General features: G+C 38.7%; 2 protein-coding genes across 4 annotated transcripts; one reads left to right on the plus strand and one right to left on the minus strand.

The window, feature by feature from the left end:
- Nucleotides 1–827: 827 nt before the first annotated feature.
- On the minus strand, nt 828–4,682 carry LOC140763114 (E3 ubiquitin ligase BIG BROTHER-related-like). Of its 3 annotated transcripts, none has more exons than XM_073101169.1 (8): nt 4,482–4,682; nt 3,880–4,054; nt 3,143–3,386; nt 2,714–2,793; nt 2,597–2,641; nt 2,391–2,512; nt 1,952–2,060; nt 828–1,045 (listed from the first exon to the last, which is right to left on the minus strand). In XM_073101169.1, the coding sequence occupies exons 2-8, from the start codon at nt 4,024–4,026 to the stop codon at nt 1,007–1,009; spliced, it is 786 nt and encodes a 261-aa protein (XP_072957270.1). In that variant the 5' UTR covers nt 4,027–4,054; nt 4,482–4,682; the 3' UTR covers nt 828–1,006. The 3 variants fall into 3 exon arrangements, with proteins under 3 accessions (XP_072957270.1, XP_072957269.1, XP_072957268.1); XM_073101168.1 differs by lacking the exon at nt 4,482–4,682 and adding an exon at nt 4,151–4,475 and having other exon boundaries at nt 2,714–2,778; XM_073101167.1 differs by lacking the exon at nt 4,482–4,682 and adding an exon at nt 4,151–4,475.
- Nucleotides 4,683–8,152: 3,470 nt separating this feature from the next.
- Nucleotides 8,153–10,921, plus strand: LOC140761983 (probable methyltransferase PMT15). Its single transcript, XM_073099560.1, has 6 exons — nt 8,153–8,941; nt 9,034–9,244; nt 9,343–9,640; nt 9,801–10,193; nt 10,303–10,380; nt 10,477–10,921. The coding sequence occupies exons 1-6, from the start codon at nt 8,285–8,287 to the stop codon at nt 10,703–10,705; spliced, it is 1,866 nt and encodes a 621-aa protein (XP_072955661.1). The 5' UTR covers nt 8,153–8,284; the 3' UTR covers nt 10,706–10,921.
- The last annotated feature ends 660 nt before the right edge of the window (nt 10,922–11,581 follow it).

Here is an 11,581-nt window from a genome sequence, read left to right on the forward strand (position 1 = left end):
AAAAGGCATATTGCACGACCAAACCGACGTATGATTAATTTAGTGGGAAGACAAAGTTCCAGGTCATCATGTTATCCGAGCACTTTCGGTCAACGACATTAGATACGACGCACTGCCTACTATTCTTTTCACCCGACAGAACAAAAGTTGTACCTAATTATTTTGCTTGGAATCTTATTGCATGCTTTCAAGAAGCGTAAAGGGTTATGTGTGTGGTTGTATGTTCTATTCCACCATATTCGAGCATGCTCTAGCTTTACTTTGCCACCCCCAATGTCTATAAAGCTTTTATGCAAGTGTATCTTTAATTTATCCTCTAAATTGTTGCCTTTGGTATACGAATTTTTAGTGCATCTATGCCCAGTTTTATGAGTTCAGGAATATGAATTGATCGACATATTAATGCGTCCGCAACTCTGGTAAATTATATGTCTGCATCGTCGAGAATGGTCGACAAAATAGCTAAGATAAATAAACCCTTACTTTGTTCTCTACGATGAGAGCATAAATTAATCTCAAATTGAAGCACAACGACAACCAAACTGTCGGTGTCCTTGATTGAGAATTTTAAGCAAGAGTTGGTAGACTCCAAATTTTATTTACATGATAAAATGAGGACAATGGCATGTTATAAATAAAGTATTTTGGAAGTTGACAACACAAATATAATAGTAATCCTCATCAGTTAAAAGTAGTATTTATAGTTTATCTTTCGAAATCTTTCTTGACATAGAGAAGTGTAGTAGCACAAGAATTCAGCAGGCTTATAGTCACGTTGCTGGTAGTTTAATGATGTAGCAATATACAAACACAAAATCAAAGTGACCTGGAGCCATAACTTATGAGTTGTTCAGTTCTCATATTCAAGTTTTTATAAAACTTACATATATGATTCTGATTTTAGCAACTCTTGGTACAATAATGTCCAACATTACAAGCTTTTCGACAACCGAAAGTAGTATAAAACATCTCGGCAACCATATGTAGATGAAGGATGTACCTACCCTTAAGAGCCAAATACCTCTTCAGTGCAAATGGGGCATGCCTGGCAAATCAAAACCAAAAAAAAACTCATTAACATATTTTTTTTTTGCGACAGAGAAGTAAGCATTTGAACTATTTAGAGATATGGGCATGTGACAAAAATCTTACCGAGTTTTAAAGATGAAGCTTATATACAACTAGAAATTTCAGTCAGACTTAAATAGAAATTGATTCCTATTGAGGTCACCCATGGATGGTTGGTGCTTGTTGAGATCTAACTTCTAAGTATGAAAGATAGGGTCATACCATCTGAAAAAATTAGTCATAATGGAGTAACAGGGCTTATGCAAGTAGCCAGATGACAGTTTGGCCATCAATTTTCCAAATAACTGAAGGAATTTGACTCAAAACTACTGAAGAGAAGATTTTTGAGCAAAATGAAAAAGGAAGGTATATTCTGGTTTTAGTACATAAAGGAATTGACCTAATACATTACTGTATAACAAAAGATAGAACCACACAAGAGTAGGCAATTAGAATCAGATAAGAAAAGCATGAATCACTTAGGTTCTTATTTTGAGTACTAAGATTGGCTTGTGAACTGACAGTCTGGATTCTAGTAAAGTTGTTCCCTGTAGCTTTCTGTTTGAAAAACAACAGTGCTGGAACAAAACGAATGAATCATTTTCTTACTGCTCATTCCTTTGTTCTGAAGTATGTACACATAAAACAGAGTATATGAAGTCACTTATTTATATATTTGAATGAGGTATTCCAGTTTACTTGTAAGATATAAAGTTCAGATGAAATGACCTCGCACAAAATCAAAATCAAATAGATACACTAAAAAATGCCAAACAAATGAAAAACCGTAGCAAGAAGAAAAGTTATATTGTAATTGGAAAACAACCAACTACCAACGGCAAGAGAACGGAAATCATAGGAATGGTAATCGTAAGAAATTTACCTTGCTTATCTTTAACCATTCAGTGATACAAGTTTTATGGTATTGATGTTGGCAGGGCAATGTGATCAATTTATCTCTGTTCTTAAGAACCATACGACAAATCACACATCTGCATACAGCAAATATTATCAGTAGTAAAATGCAAAAGCACTTCACTTCTCAATGATTCAGTCCACAGGTGACATTTTGCGTATTTAAGATGGATATAATATTAATATATATATATATATATATATATATATATATATAATATATATATATATATATATATATATATATAACTATCCTTATATTTGAAATGTATAGCTACATCAAGTAGTTTTTCACCCGAGGAGACAGGCTCATATAAGATAGGAATACCAATGACCTCCAAAAAGATAATCTAAGTAAATCAACCATTACATTATACATATAATGAAGGAAATGAGTTAGAACATACTCAGTTTTTTCTTTCTTCGAAAATAACCCTGTTTTGTAGGTTGTAGATGGTAACAATTGTATCAGCTCTTCTGACAACCCTCTGCTCTGAGTACCTATGGCTTCACCTAATTGTTGCAATTCCTAAATTTGTAAAAGAAATGCAAGTTGTTAGATGCATTAGAGCACCAAACCCACTGCTTCCTTACAGGATTTACACAGACATACCTCATAGCTCATACTATCTGGGTCAATATCATCTTCCCTTGCAACCTGTATTGCCACCTAGGAATAAGATCTTCTTATATTAATCAAATAACATAGTTATGAAGAGCAACAAGTTACCTGAGCAGATGTGCTTGCAGAATTGAGTCCACTGTTAGATGTCGAAGATGACGTGGAGTTGGCTCCTTGAATAACCATTCCTAGGATAAAGTGTTAGCATTTAAGTGTGCCAATTGATATTCAAACGACTATACTCCGTAAGGCCAGACCATGGTCTAAGCTATTAGGATGTACATTGTTCCCTTAGTTTGCACATTCATTCTTAAAACATGCAAGATAACTCATGTCATCGGATTTATTTAAGGTTTGTCAGAGTGATCCGACAGTCAAAGTGATAAAAAATATATAAAACTGGCTGTGTAAAAAACCAAGTTTTCCAAGATAGAAGAGGAGCATACTAAATGAAATAAAAGCATGATTATCCTACAAACATAACTTCTACAAACTCATATTCCAAGAACACTAGAATTGCCAGAAAACCATCTTTACCAGCTTCCATTCTGCTAATATCACCAATGGAGGTACCAGCCATCTGATTCTCTAACTCTTGAAGATCTCTAGCGAAAGCTTCATCTGCAGCTAGTTGTGGATCAGAACTTGGAGCTCTTGATGAGCTTCTTTCTCCTAAGCTTCGCCTTTGGTTATGATTAGATCTATTAGATCTAGAATCTGCATTTGAAGCTCTAGCCCTACCACTCTCAACATTTCTCTGGAATGACTGGTAGACGCATTCCTGAATAAAATGACAATTCAGAACAACAAAGCATTTCTAGACCAAATCCTTACGCTTTCTTCTTAGCTGACCAACTCAGGTTACATGAAAAAACAACCATCATATATTCTTGTTGTTTGTGTCAAATGACCTGTTAAAAGTTTCTAGTAAGTGAAACCCATATAAAGGCTCAGGCATTAATTTGACAAGTTTCAGGTATTATGATAAAGTACGATAAGCTCATTTAAAAGAAGTTAAGTACATGGGAGTTACAGTAGTATCCCATAACATCAAACAAATGTTGCAGTATAATCAGTCATTAATAGACCTTCTCTGAAAGCCACTACTGTGGATGGTACTCACAGTAACCTTCACCATAGATAATATTGTCAATTTAGAAGAAACTACTCAGAAAGATGTCTACTAGGAAAAGCCTACTCCTGTGATGATCTTTTCAACTTCTTCAAGACATCTGAGAAATAGAAAAGCCCTCTATTAGGTTACTAGTGCCCACCTGATCTTGAATAACCTCTGCAAGAGCAACATCATCAAGATCATCGAAATATCCTCCGAAATTTTCTTCAACAACGCAAGAAACAGGAGAATTTACATAATGAACAACCACTTTGTGTTTTCCCGTCGTGTCAGACTCCATCCCCATGATGTCGGCTAAGCAATCGGAGAAAACCCTGAGAACGACCGATTAGGAAGGAGTGAGCAATAATATTTACAGATATTATTAACACGCACTTCCGAGAAGTGAGGAAATGCCTGAGCTCACACACCTCCCCAAGAGAACAACCAGGATTTCAAACTGAGAACAAATTGAACTCATTACAGCACAATTCCTCTACTTATCCGAAGAAATCTTTAGCCAATCTCAAGATTACATACACCTAAATTCTAGCAGAGACCGGAAAATAAAGAAAGAAAGTATAGATGATGTGTTCCAAGAAACAATTTTTCTCCAAATTGGCAAGGGGGAAAAAAGAGAATCAAAATATCAGCTGGGTTTTAAGGAACCTGAGCTAGAACAGAAAGCAGGAGAAGCTGATCTGAATCAAACTACTCCACTAAATCAAATAAAAAGGGCAAGAAAACTGGAAGAGTCGTGACCTCGAGGAGATGGGATCTTCTGCTGCCACACCATCTGCATCTGGTGATGATTACCTCAATTATTCTGTGTTCAAAAGGGTACGAATGTGACCTGGGATGGCGTTTTGCCGTGCGGTTCGGTGGCGAATTCCGAGCAATTTCCAAGAAGGCTCCCACTCTCCACAATTAACGATGCAAAAGCGTCGGATCCGGATAGAGTACTGACAAGTCCATGTCTCATGTCTGTATCTATCTATCAAATAGATTAATAGATCGATAGAAATTTAATATATATATATATTTATATATAATACTATACTCTTGTTTTGCTGAGCATCCTAGTTTGTAAATGATTCAGACCTTCTCACATATCCATTTCTCATTCCAAGTATCATACAACGTTAACATTGCTGCCAAAGAAAAATCCCAGAAGCTCTCCTTCCACATTGGTGAAGAATGAGAGGGCCATTGTGTAGGCCATTCCTCCCAAATAATTGGCTTTTGCATATTTTATACATCCAAACTGAGGTATTCTGGATTTATATCCTAATAGAAATATTGAACCCTTTTTAAATTGGGATCCAAGCAAACCCAGTGCGGGCTACAAAATGGGCTTTGGTAGCGGATACTTCGGCTGGAAACGGCGAACCCGAATCCGTCAACAAATAGACTACCTAAGTATATGTGGATCACTAATACTTGCTAATTGATGGATTTTTTTCTTTTCTTTTTTGTTTTGCTAGCCTCGGTAAATAATTGATCTCATAAAGACGAATGCTAGGAGACAAGACGATCACTACCAGTGCCATGTGCCTTAGACCACCTCGGGCCACCTCACTTGGATCCGTTATAGATCCGACAAACGCGTACACTCGTGGTAGGTTGGGGACGAGGGTCCTACCTCTCGACGACCTCTTCTCGTTCGGCCACGTCATGGGTTCTACTTGGACAACGAAGCTTCCATTGGATTTGGAGGGTAGATGCCATTTCTTCTTCCCTTACACTAGTTCTGCCTAGTGATTTGTCTAGTGGAGTGGTGCGCGTGCTCTGCACATGGCTTTATATATTAAATTTATACTAATTGGCCATATATTATAGTAAGCACTAATGTCACTCGCGTGCAATGCTCGTGGATCGGTGGAAATTAATGAGTGTCTTTAGAAGATGAGATTTTGACCAAACTAACCATTTCCTCAACTTTATTTATTAAAATATACCGTACCTCAAAGTTAACACAAAAAAGAGTGCACTTTATTATAGCTATTAATAAAATACTAATCAATGTTTTACTTTTTGATTAATCTAATAATTTATTTTTTAAGTAAAACATTGATCTTATTAATATTTTATTAAAAAAATATTGTATTTTATTAGATAATATATGATTATTTCTTTTTCACATGAACAATTTAAATAATTAAACATCTTATTTTAAAATACTAAATTGTTTAGCATCTTAACTGAGAATGAAAATCGTAACTTTTTTAGACAATAGCCTATTAAGATAAAAAAGTAAATACAATAATTATGATTAAATTTAATAGCATTTCAAATAAAAAATATATAAGTAAAATATTAAAAAAAATTAGAGCATAGTAACTTTGTGCTTAATTATCCATTTTAGTAAAAAGATCTTATAGGTTAGAATGACCAACTATTCTCTGCAGCTGACTGTGCTTAACATCTAAAAAAACAATAATAATTCTTCCAAATTTTAATTTTATATTTTATTTAGGTTTTTACAAATAAATTGCTAAACTGTATAGTGATTTGTAAAAAGTAACAGTATTTTTATTTAAATTTAAAATGTTAAACTTACCGATATTTTATAAATAAATATAATTAAATAAATCTATTTTGATATTAAATCTGAATTATAATATATTTTCGTAAATAAAGTTCAGGAGCTAACTAGTTTGGTAAAGAACTCGAGGATAAGTAGCAAGACATGCAAACTGTAAGGTTATTATTACAATTAATAATGGTACTACTAGTGGCTATATATTAGTTGTCTTCCCTTTTGACATATACTATTTCAAGTGGGTCACAAAGCTGACAGACTCAGAGAGTTGGTGAGATATGACTTCCATATGCATATACATATAAATATATATATATATCCATGTGGATGTTGAACTCCTATTTTGACTTCCACGTTATGTGATCACTTCACTTCTGGACCTCAGTATTGCTATATAAGTGGATATAATAGACCATTTGAATTACCCATTCCACCCTTCTTGCTCTTATTTGGTGTGCACTTTCACTCTCTTTTTCGAGATTAGAGTATATATATATATCAAAAGAAACTAGCTTATTGTTTAGTTTATGATTAACTTATGAATTTATGATCTATAAAAATTAATGAGATTTGAATAGATAAAAGTAAAGCTCATTACGTCTTGTAATTGGGAAGATTTATCTATATAAGTTTGTATCAATTAAAAAAGTTATGTAAAAATGAGAGAGAGAGATGCACAGGTGTTTATTATAAATGATGAAGAAGAAGAGGTTATAATAAAACATGGTAATAGAAGCACGACTTTCGATGCATTAAAGAGAGTTTGGAATTAATTAGCTAGCTACTAATTAAAGTGGAAGTGGACCACCTGATTGAAAGAGCTTTTCTTGTACATGTGGTTCCTCTCACTGCATTGGCTATTACTAGCCGGCATTTTTATACGGGCAGGTTAGTCCTTTTGAGTTTTATAACGCAACAGAGATCATTTGCATGAAGCTACTACATATGCTACACTATTCACTACTTATTTAGGAGGTGCATGGGAACATAATTACATGAATAGTACATCTAAGTTTATTATCCATTTTATCCCTAATCGTATTAATTGAAGCTTCGTGCACTGGAAAGTTGAATCGTTACTCCAACGTTCGATTAGCATCGCTCGAAATGAGTTCTAAATTCGAGCGATCGCATCTCGTTCTCGGGCTACAACCAATGTATCACCTCACGATCGGTGCTGTTTGACCAAATCCCCTTGGGATTCGTGCCATTTTTAACGGCCTCGGTGGGCGCCGCCAGCTCGCGCGTTGAGATCCACGAAGGGCTTTACTTTCTCGACAGGGGAAACTGTGAGCGGCTTGTTCGGCGTCAAACAGCAGGCAGATCGCTGGAGTTGATCCAACTTGTGCACTGTTGCATTAAACTGGAAAGTGGAGAGAGAGAGAGAGAGAGAGAGAGAGAGAGAGAGAGAGAGAGAGTATTCTTCAAGTCCAAGTGGGCATACAAAGTAACGTGTTTGGAATATCTTGGTATGTTCACCTCATCAATTAAAACAAAGTTGCTTGAAAAGAAAATTCACATTATTTTTTCTTTCTTTTATGTAAGAATTAGTAATTAGAATCGCTATATATATGACATTAATTCTCCAACCTCTGAGGAGTTATTAGCAAAATTAATTTGCTCATAAGTTAGTAACTGACTGCATTGAATCTAAATAATCTTTTATTTCTAAAAACCTTTTAAATTCACAGAAAAGGTCAAAAGTGCCCTTACTCCTAAATAAAGTTTTGTCCGTAGGTGTCCGCAAAAGTTCCACCATCCACCAATCACCGGCTGCGGTCTCATATTCTCACGTCTACCCTTCCTTAGATACACCCCGACAATAACAACAATTAATTAATTAATTAATTGGCAGTTCTCGTCCCCAAATACTCACCTCCGGTGCATCCCACCTTATTTCATTATTCAACCCTTCTCCGTATCAATCCAAAAACCCATCACCTTAAAATTTTCATTATCACACCCTTCCCTTTCCTTCTATTTGTAGTTTATTGTCGTCTTGGTACTCCAGTGGAAGTCACCAATGGCGGGTGTAGCGAAAGTACACCAGAGCTACTGGAAGCGCACCAACCTGCTTACCGTCGCCTTCGTCTTCTTCCTCTGCTCCGCTTCCTACTTCCTCGGAATCTGGCAGCACGCCGGCTCCACAACAGCCGCCCTCTCCCCCACCGTTATCACCACCGTCTCCTGCGAAAGTGCCGGCGCCAATAGCGCCGGCGGGGCGGCGCTGGACTTCACGGCGCACCATACAGCGAACGACTCGGCGACCGCAGGGCCGAGGAGGCTCCCGTCATGCGACGCCAAGTACTCGGAGTACACCCCGTGCGAGGACCGCGACCGGTCGCTCCGATTCGATCGCGACCGGCTGATATACCGGGAGCGGCATTGCCCGGAGAAGGGGGAGCTGCTCAAGTGCTTGATTCCGGCGCCCGGTGGTTACAGGAACCCGTTTCCCTGGCCGGCGAGCCGCGGGGTGGCCTGGTTCGCGAACGTTCCGCATAAGGAGCTGACGGTGGAGAAAGCGGTGCAGAATTGGATCCGGGTCGACGGAGATAAGTTCCGGTTTCCCGGCGGCGGAACTATGTTCCCCAACGGGGCCGATGCGTATATCGACGATATCGACCGGCTTATCCCGCTCCGCGATGGATCTATCCGGACGGCTATCGACACTGGATGCGGGGTAAGTAGGGGGGGTGTTATTCTTCATTTTCTTATTCTAACTCGGTTTAACTCCGATCTGAGTCGAGATCCCCGTTGGATTGAATCGAATAGGTGGCGAGTTGGGGCGCTTACCTCCTGTCGCGGGACATTATAACCATGTCGTTCGCGCCACGTGACTCGCACGAGGCCCAGGTCCAATTCGCACTCGAGCGAGGGGTACCGGCCATGATCGGAGTCCTCGCATCCAATCGCCTTCCTTACCCTTCCAGAGCCTTCGACATGGCGCATTGCTCTCGATGCCTCATCCCATGGCATCACTACGGTAATTAATCATTCCGCCCCTCCTATTTCTTTCTAATTCCATCCCCGCATCAAGTTTTATTAACCTTTTTGTTGTTGTTGTTGTAATTTTATGAACAGATGGGTTGTTCTTGATGGAAGTCGACCGCATTTTGAGGCCGGGGGGTTACTGGATCCTGTCGGGTCCGCCCATCCACTGGAGGCGCCACTGGAAGGGGTGGGAGAGAACACAGGAGGACTTGAACGCGGAACAAGATGCGATAGAAGCCGTGGCGAAGAGCCTCTGCTGGAATAAGATTAAAGAGGAGGGTGATATTGCAATTTGGCAGAAGCCTACCAATCATATTAACTGCAAGGCCAGTCGGAAGTTTGTCCACGCCCCACCCTTCTGCCCAGCCCAAAATCCCGATGCCGCTTGGTATTAATCCTCACTAAGATCTCTACTTTTACAACCAACCTTTATAGTGAAACAGTAGATCGATCGATGCAACAGTCAAATCTTAGTTTCAAATTGCTAAGTTGCTTACATTTAGGGTGTTATCTGCAAATTTCCCTGGAATTTACCTCTGTTCTTCTAGGTACAACAAGATGGAGCCCTGCGTAACTCCCCTGCCTGAGGTGGCCAACGTCGAACAGGTAGCCGGCGGAGAACTGGCGAAATGGCCGCAGAGACTAACCGCGATACCGCCGAGGATCAGCAGCGGGAGCCTGGAAGGAGTTACTGCAGAGATGTTCCTGCAAGACACTGAGAAGTGGAAGAAGAGAGTTGGGTACTACAAGACGGCGATCAACCAGCTAGGCCAGAAGGGCAGATACCGCAACTTGCTCGACATGAACGCTCGCTTCGGCGGCTTCGCCGCCGCAGCCATCGACGACCCGGTCTGGGTCATGAACGTAGTTCCGACTGCAGCAAACTTGAACACGCTCGGAGTGATTTACGAGCGTGGCCTCATTGGCACGTACCAGGACTGGTAAATTCTTGGCACAAATGAGTGCTATTCTCTAGTACTAAATATATATATATATATATATATATCGCTACCAATTTATCGCATCACATTCTTCATTAATTCATTGTAGGTGTGAGGCAATGTCAACTTATCCAAGGACGTATGATCTCCTCCATGCTGACTCAGTTTTCACACTGTACAAGGATCGGTAATCTGGATAAGTTTTAATTATTCTCTTTTTCTTGCTATTCATCTTAGGATAAACTACTAGCTAGCTCTGACATGGTCAAACTTGTTGTATTAGATGTGAGATGGAAGACATTCTCCTGGAGATGGACAGAATCCTGAGGCCGGAGGGCTCGGTGATCTTTAGAGATGATGTGGATATTTTGGTAAAGATCAAGAGCATTACTGATGGAATGCGGTGGGATAGCCAGATCGTCGACCACGAAGACGGGCCGCTCGAGAGGGAGAAGATTCTTCTGGTTGTGAAGACATACTGGACAGCACAAGATCAAAACAACGAGCAATGACATGAAGTTGCTTACGGAGTGCGGAGCTTCAGATATATTTGCTTGTTTACCATTCTTTTGATCATAAATTCTAAGAAGCGAATTAGATTGGTTTCTCTGACAGGGGGAAGAGGCCAGGCCAGTGAGAGGAAATTGAAGGACAGTAACATATTAAAACTATGTACCATGCACAAATTCTGTAACATCTTTTGAGAAATGAATTGAACTGGAAGTTAACCATCGTTGTATTAGATTAGTGGGAATAAGAAAGGAAGAATCTTGAAGCTATTGTCTTAGATCTCTCTCAGTCACAGCTAAATGCACCTAATATAACATGAAATGCTTTATCTTCCAGCAGTTAATCATATAGCATGTCTGCACGGAGTAGTTGTTGCTGATCATCGAGTGTAAGAATCGACGTGATATTCCACGTAATCCAAACTTAAAAAACTTTTATTACTCGATCGATATGCTGACTTAGATCCTCTGGTTAAGCTTGCCAGCATTAAAAGTCTCTCTGGTTGGGAAGTTATATACTTCGCCAGGAGGCAGAGATCCTAACATTCTGGAGGCTGTAATACAGAGAATACATTAAGAATCTATGTAAATAACATATATTTTAAAGATATACATGCAAATATTATATTTAAAGAAATATATAAATAAATAGATAATTGAAGAGTATATACGCAAACATCTATTTTTCAAAGATCAGCCATCTAAGATCAATAGAGGACGGAGCATAATATGCTCACGTTGATGCTCTTGATCTCTTCTTTCCTAGGAAATAGTAGTGATTTGCACTCTTAAAATAGATATCATCCTCTAATTCTCATTAATGTGAAAATATAAATGCCACTTAGGTTAATCAATATCTAATATGGAGTAACATATAGG

This window comes from Typha angustifolia, chromosome 7 (genome assembly GCF_048772165.1).
Source record: "Typha angustifolia cultivar Huaian chromosome 7, ASM4877216v1, whole genome shotgun sequence".
NCBI classification, from domain to species: Eukaryota; Viridiplantae; Streptophyta; class Magnoliopsida; order Poales; family Typhaceae; genus Typha; species Typha angustifolia.

What these genes read in the sequence shown, in the direction of transcription:
- LOC140763114 (XM_073101167.1), bottom strand. Translation starts at nt 4,200, where the DNA reads ATGAGTTCAATTTGTTCTCAGTTTGAAATCCTGGTTGTTCTCTTGGGG. An exon ending in TATTAGCAGAATGGAAGCTG is followed by an intron (nt 2,794 to 3,142) that starts GTAAAGATGGTT and finishes ACTTTATCCTAG; the next exon opens with GAATGGTTATTCAAGGAGCC. An exon ending in CTGCAAGCACATCTGCTCAG is followed by an intron (nt 2,642 to 2,713) that starts GTAACTTGTTGC and finishes GTGGCAATACAG; the next exon opens with GTTGCAAGGGAAGATGATAT.
- LOC140761983 (XM_073099560.1), top strand. Translation starts at nt 8,285, where the DNA reads ATGGCGGGTGTAGCGAAAGTACACCAGAGCTACTGGAAGCGCACCAAC. An exon ending in CATCCCATGGCATCACTACG is followed by an intron (nt 9,245 to 9,342) that starts GTAATTAATCAT and finishes TTTTATGAACAG; the next exon opens with ATGGGTTGTTCTTGATGGAA. An exon ending in TTCACACTGTACAAGGATCG is followed by an intron (nt 10,381 to 10,476) that starts GTAATCTGGATA and finishes TTGTTGTATTAG; the next exon opens with ATGTGAGATGGAAGACATTC.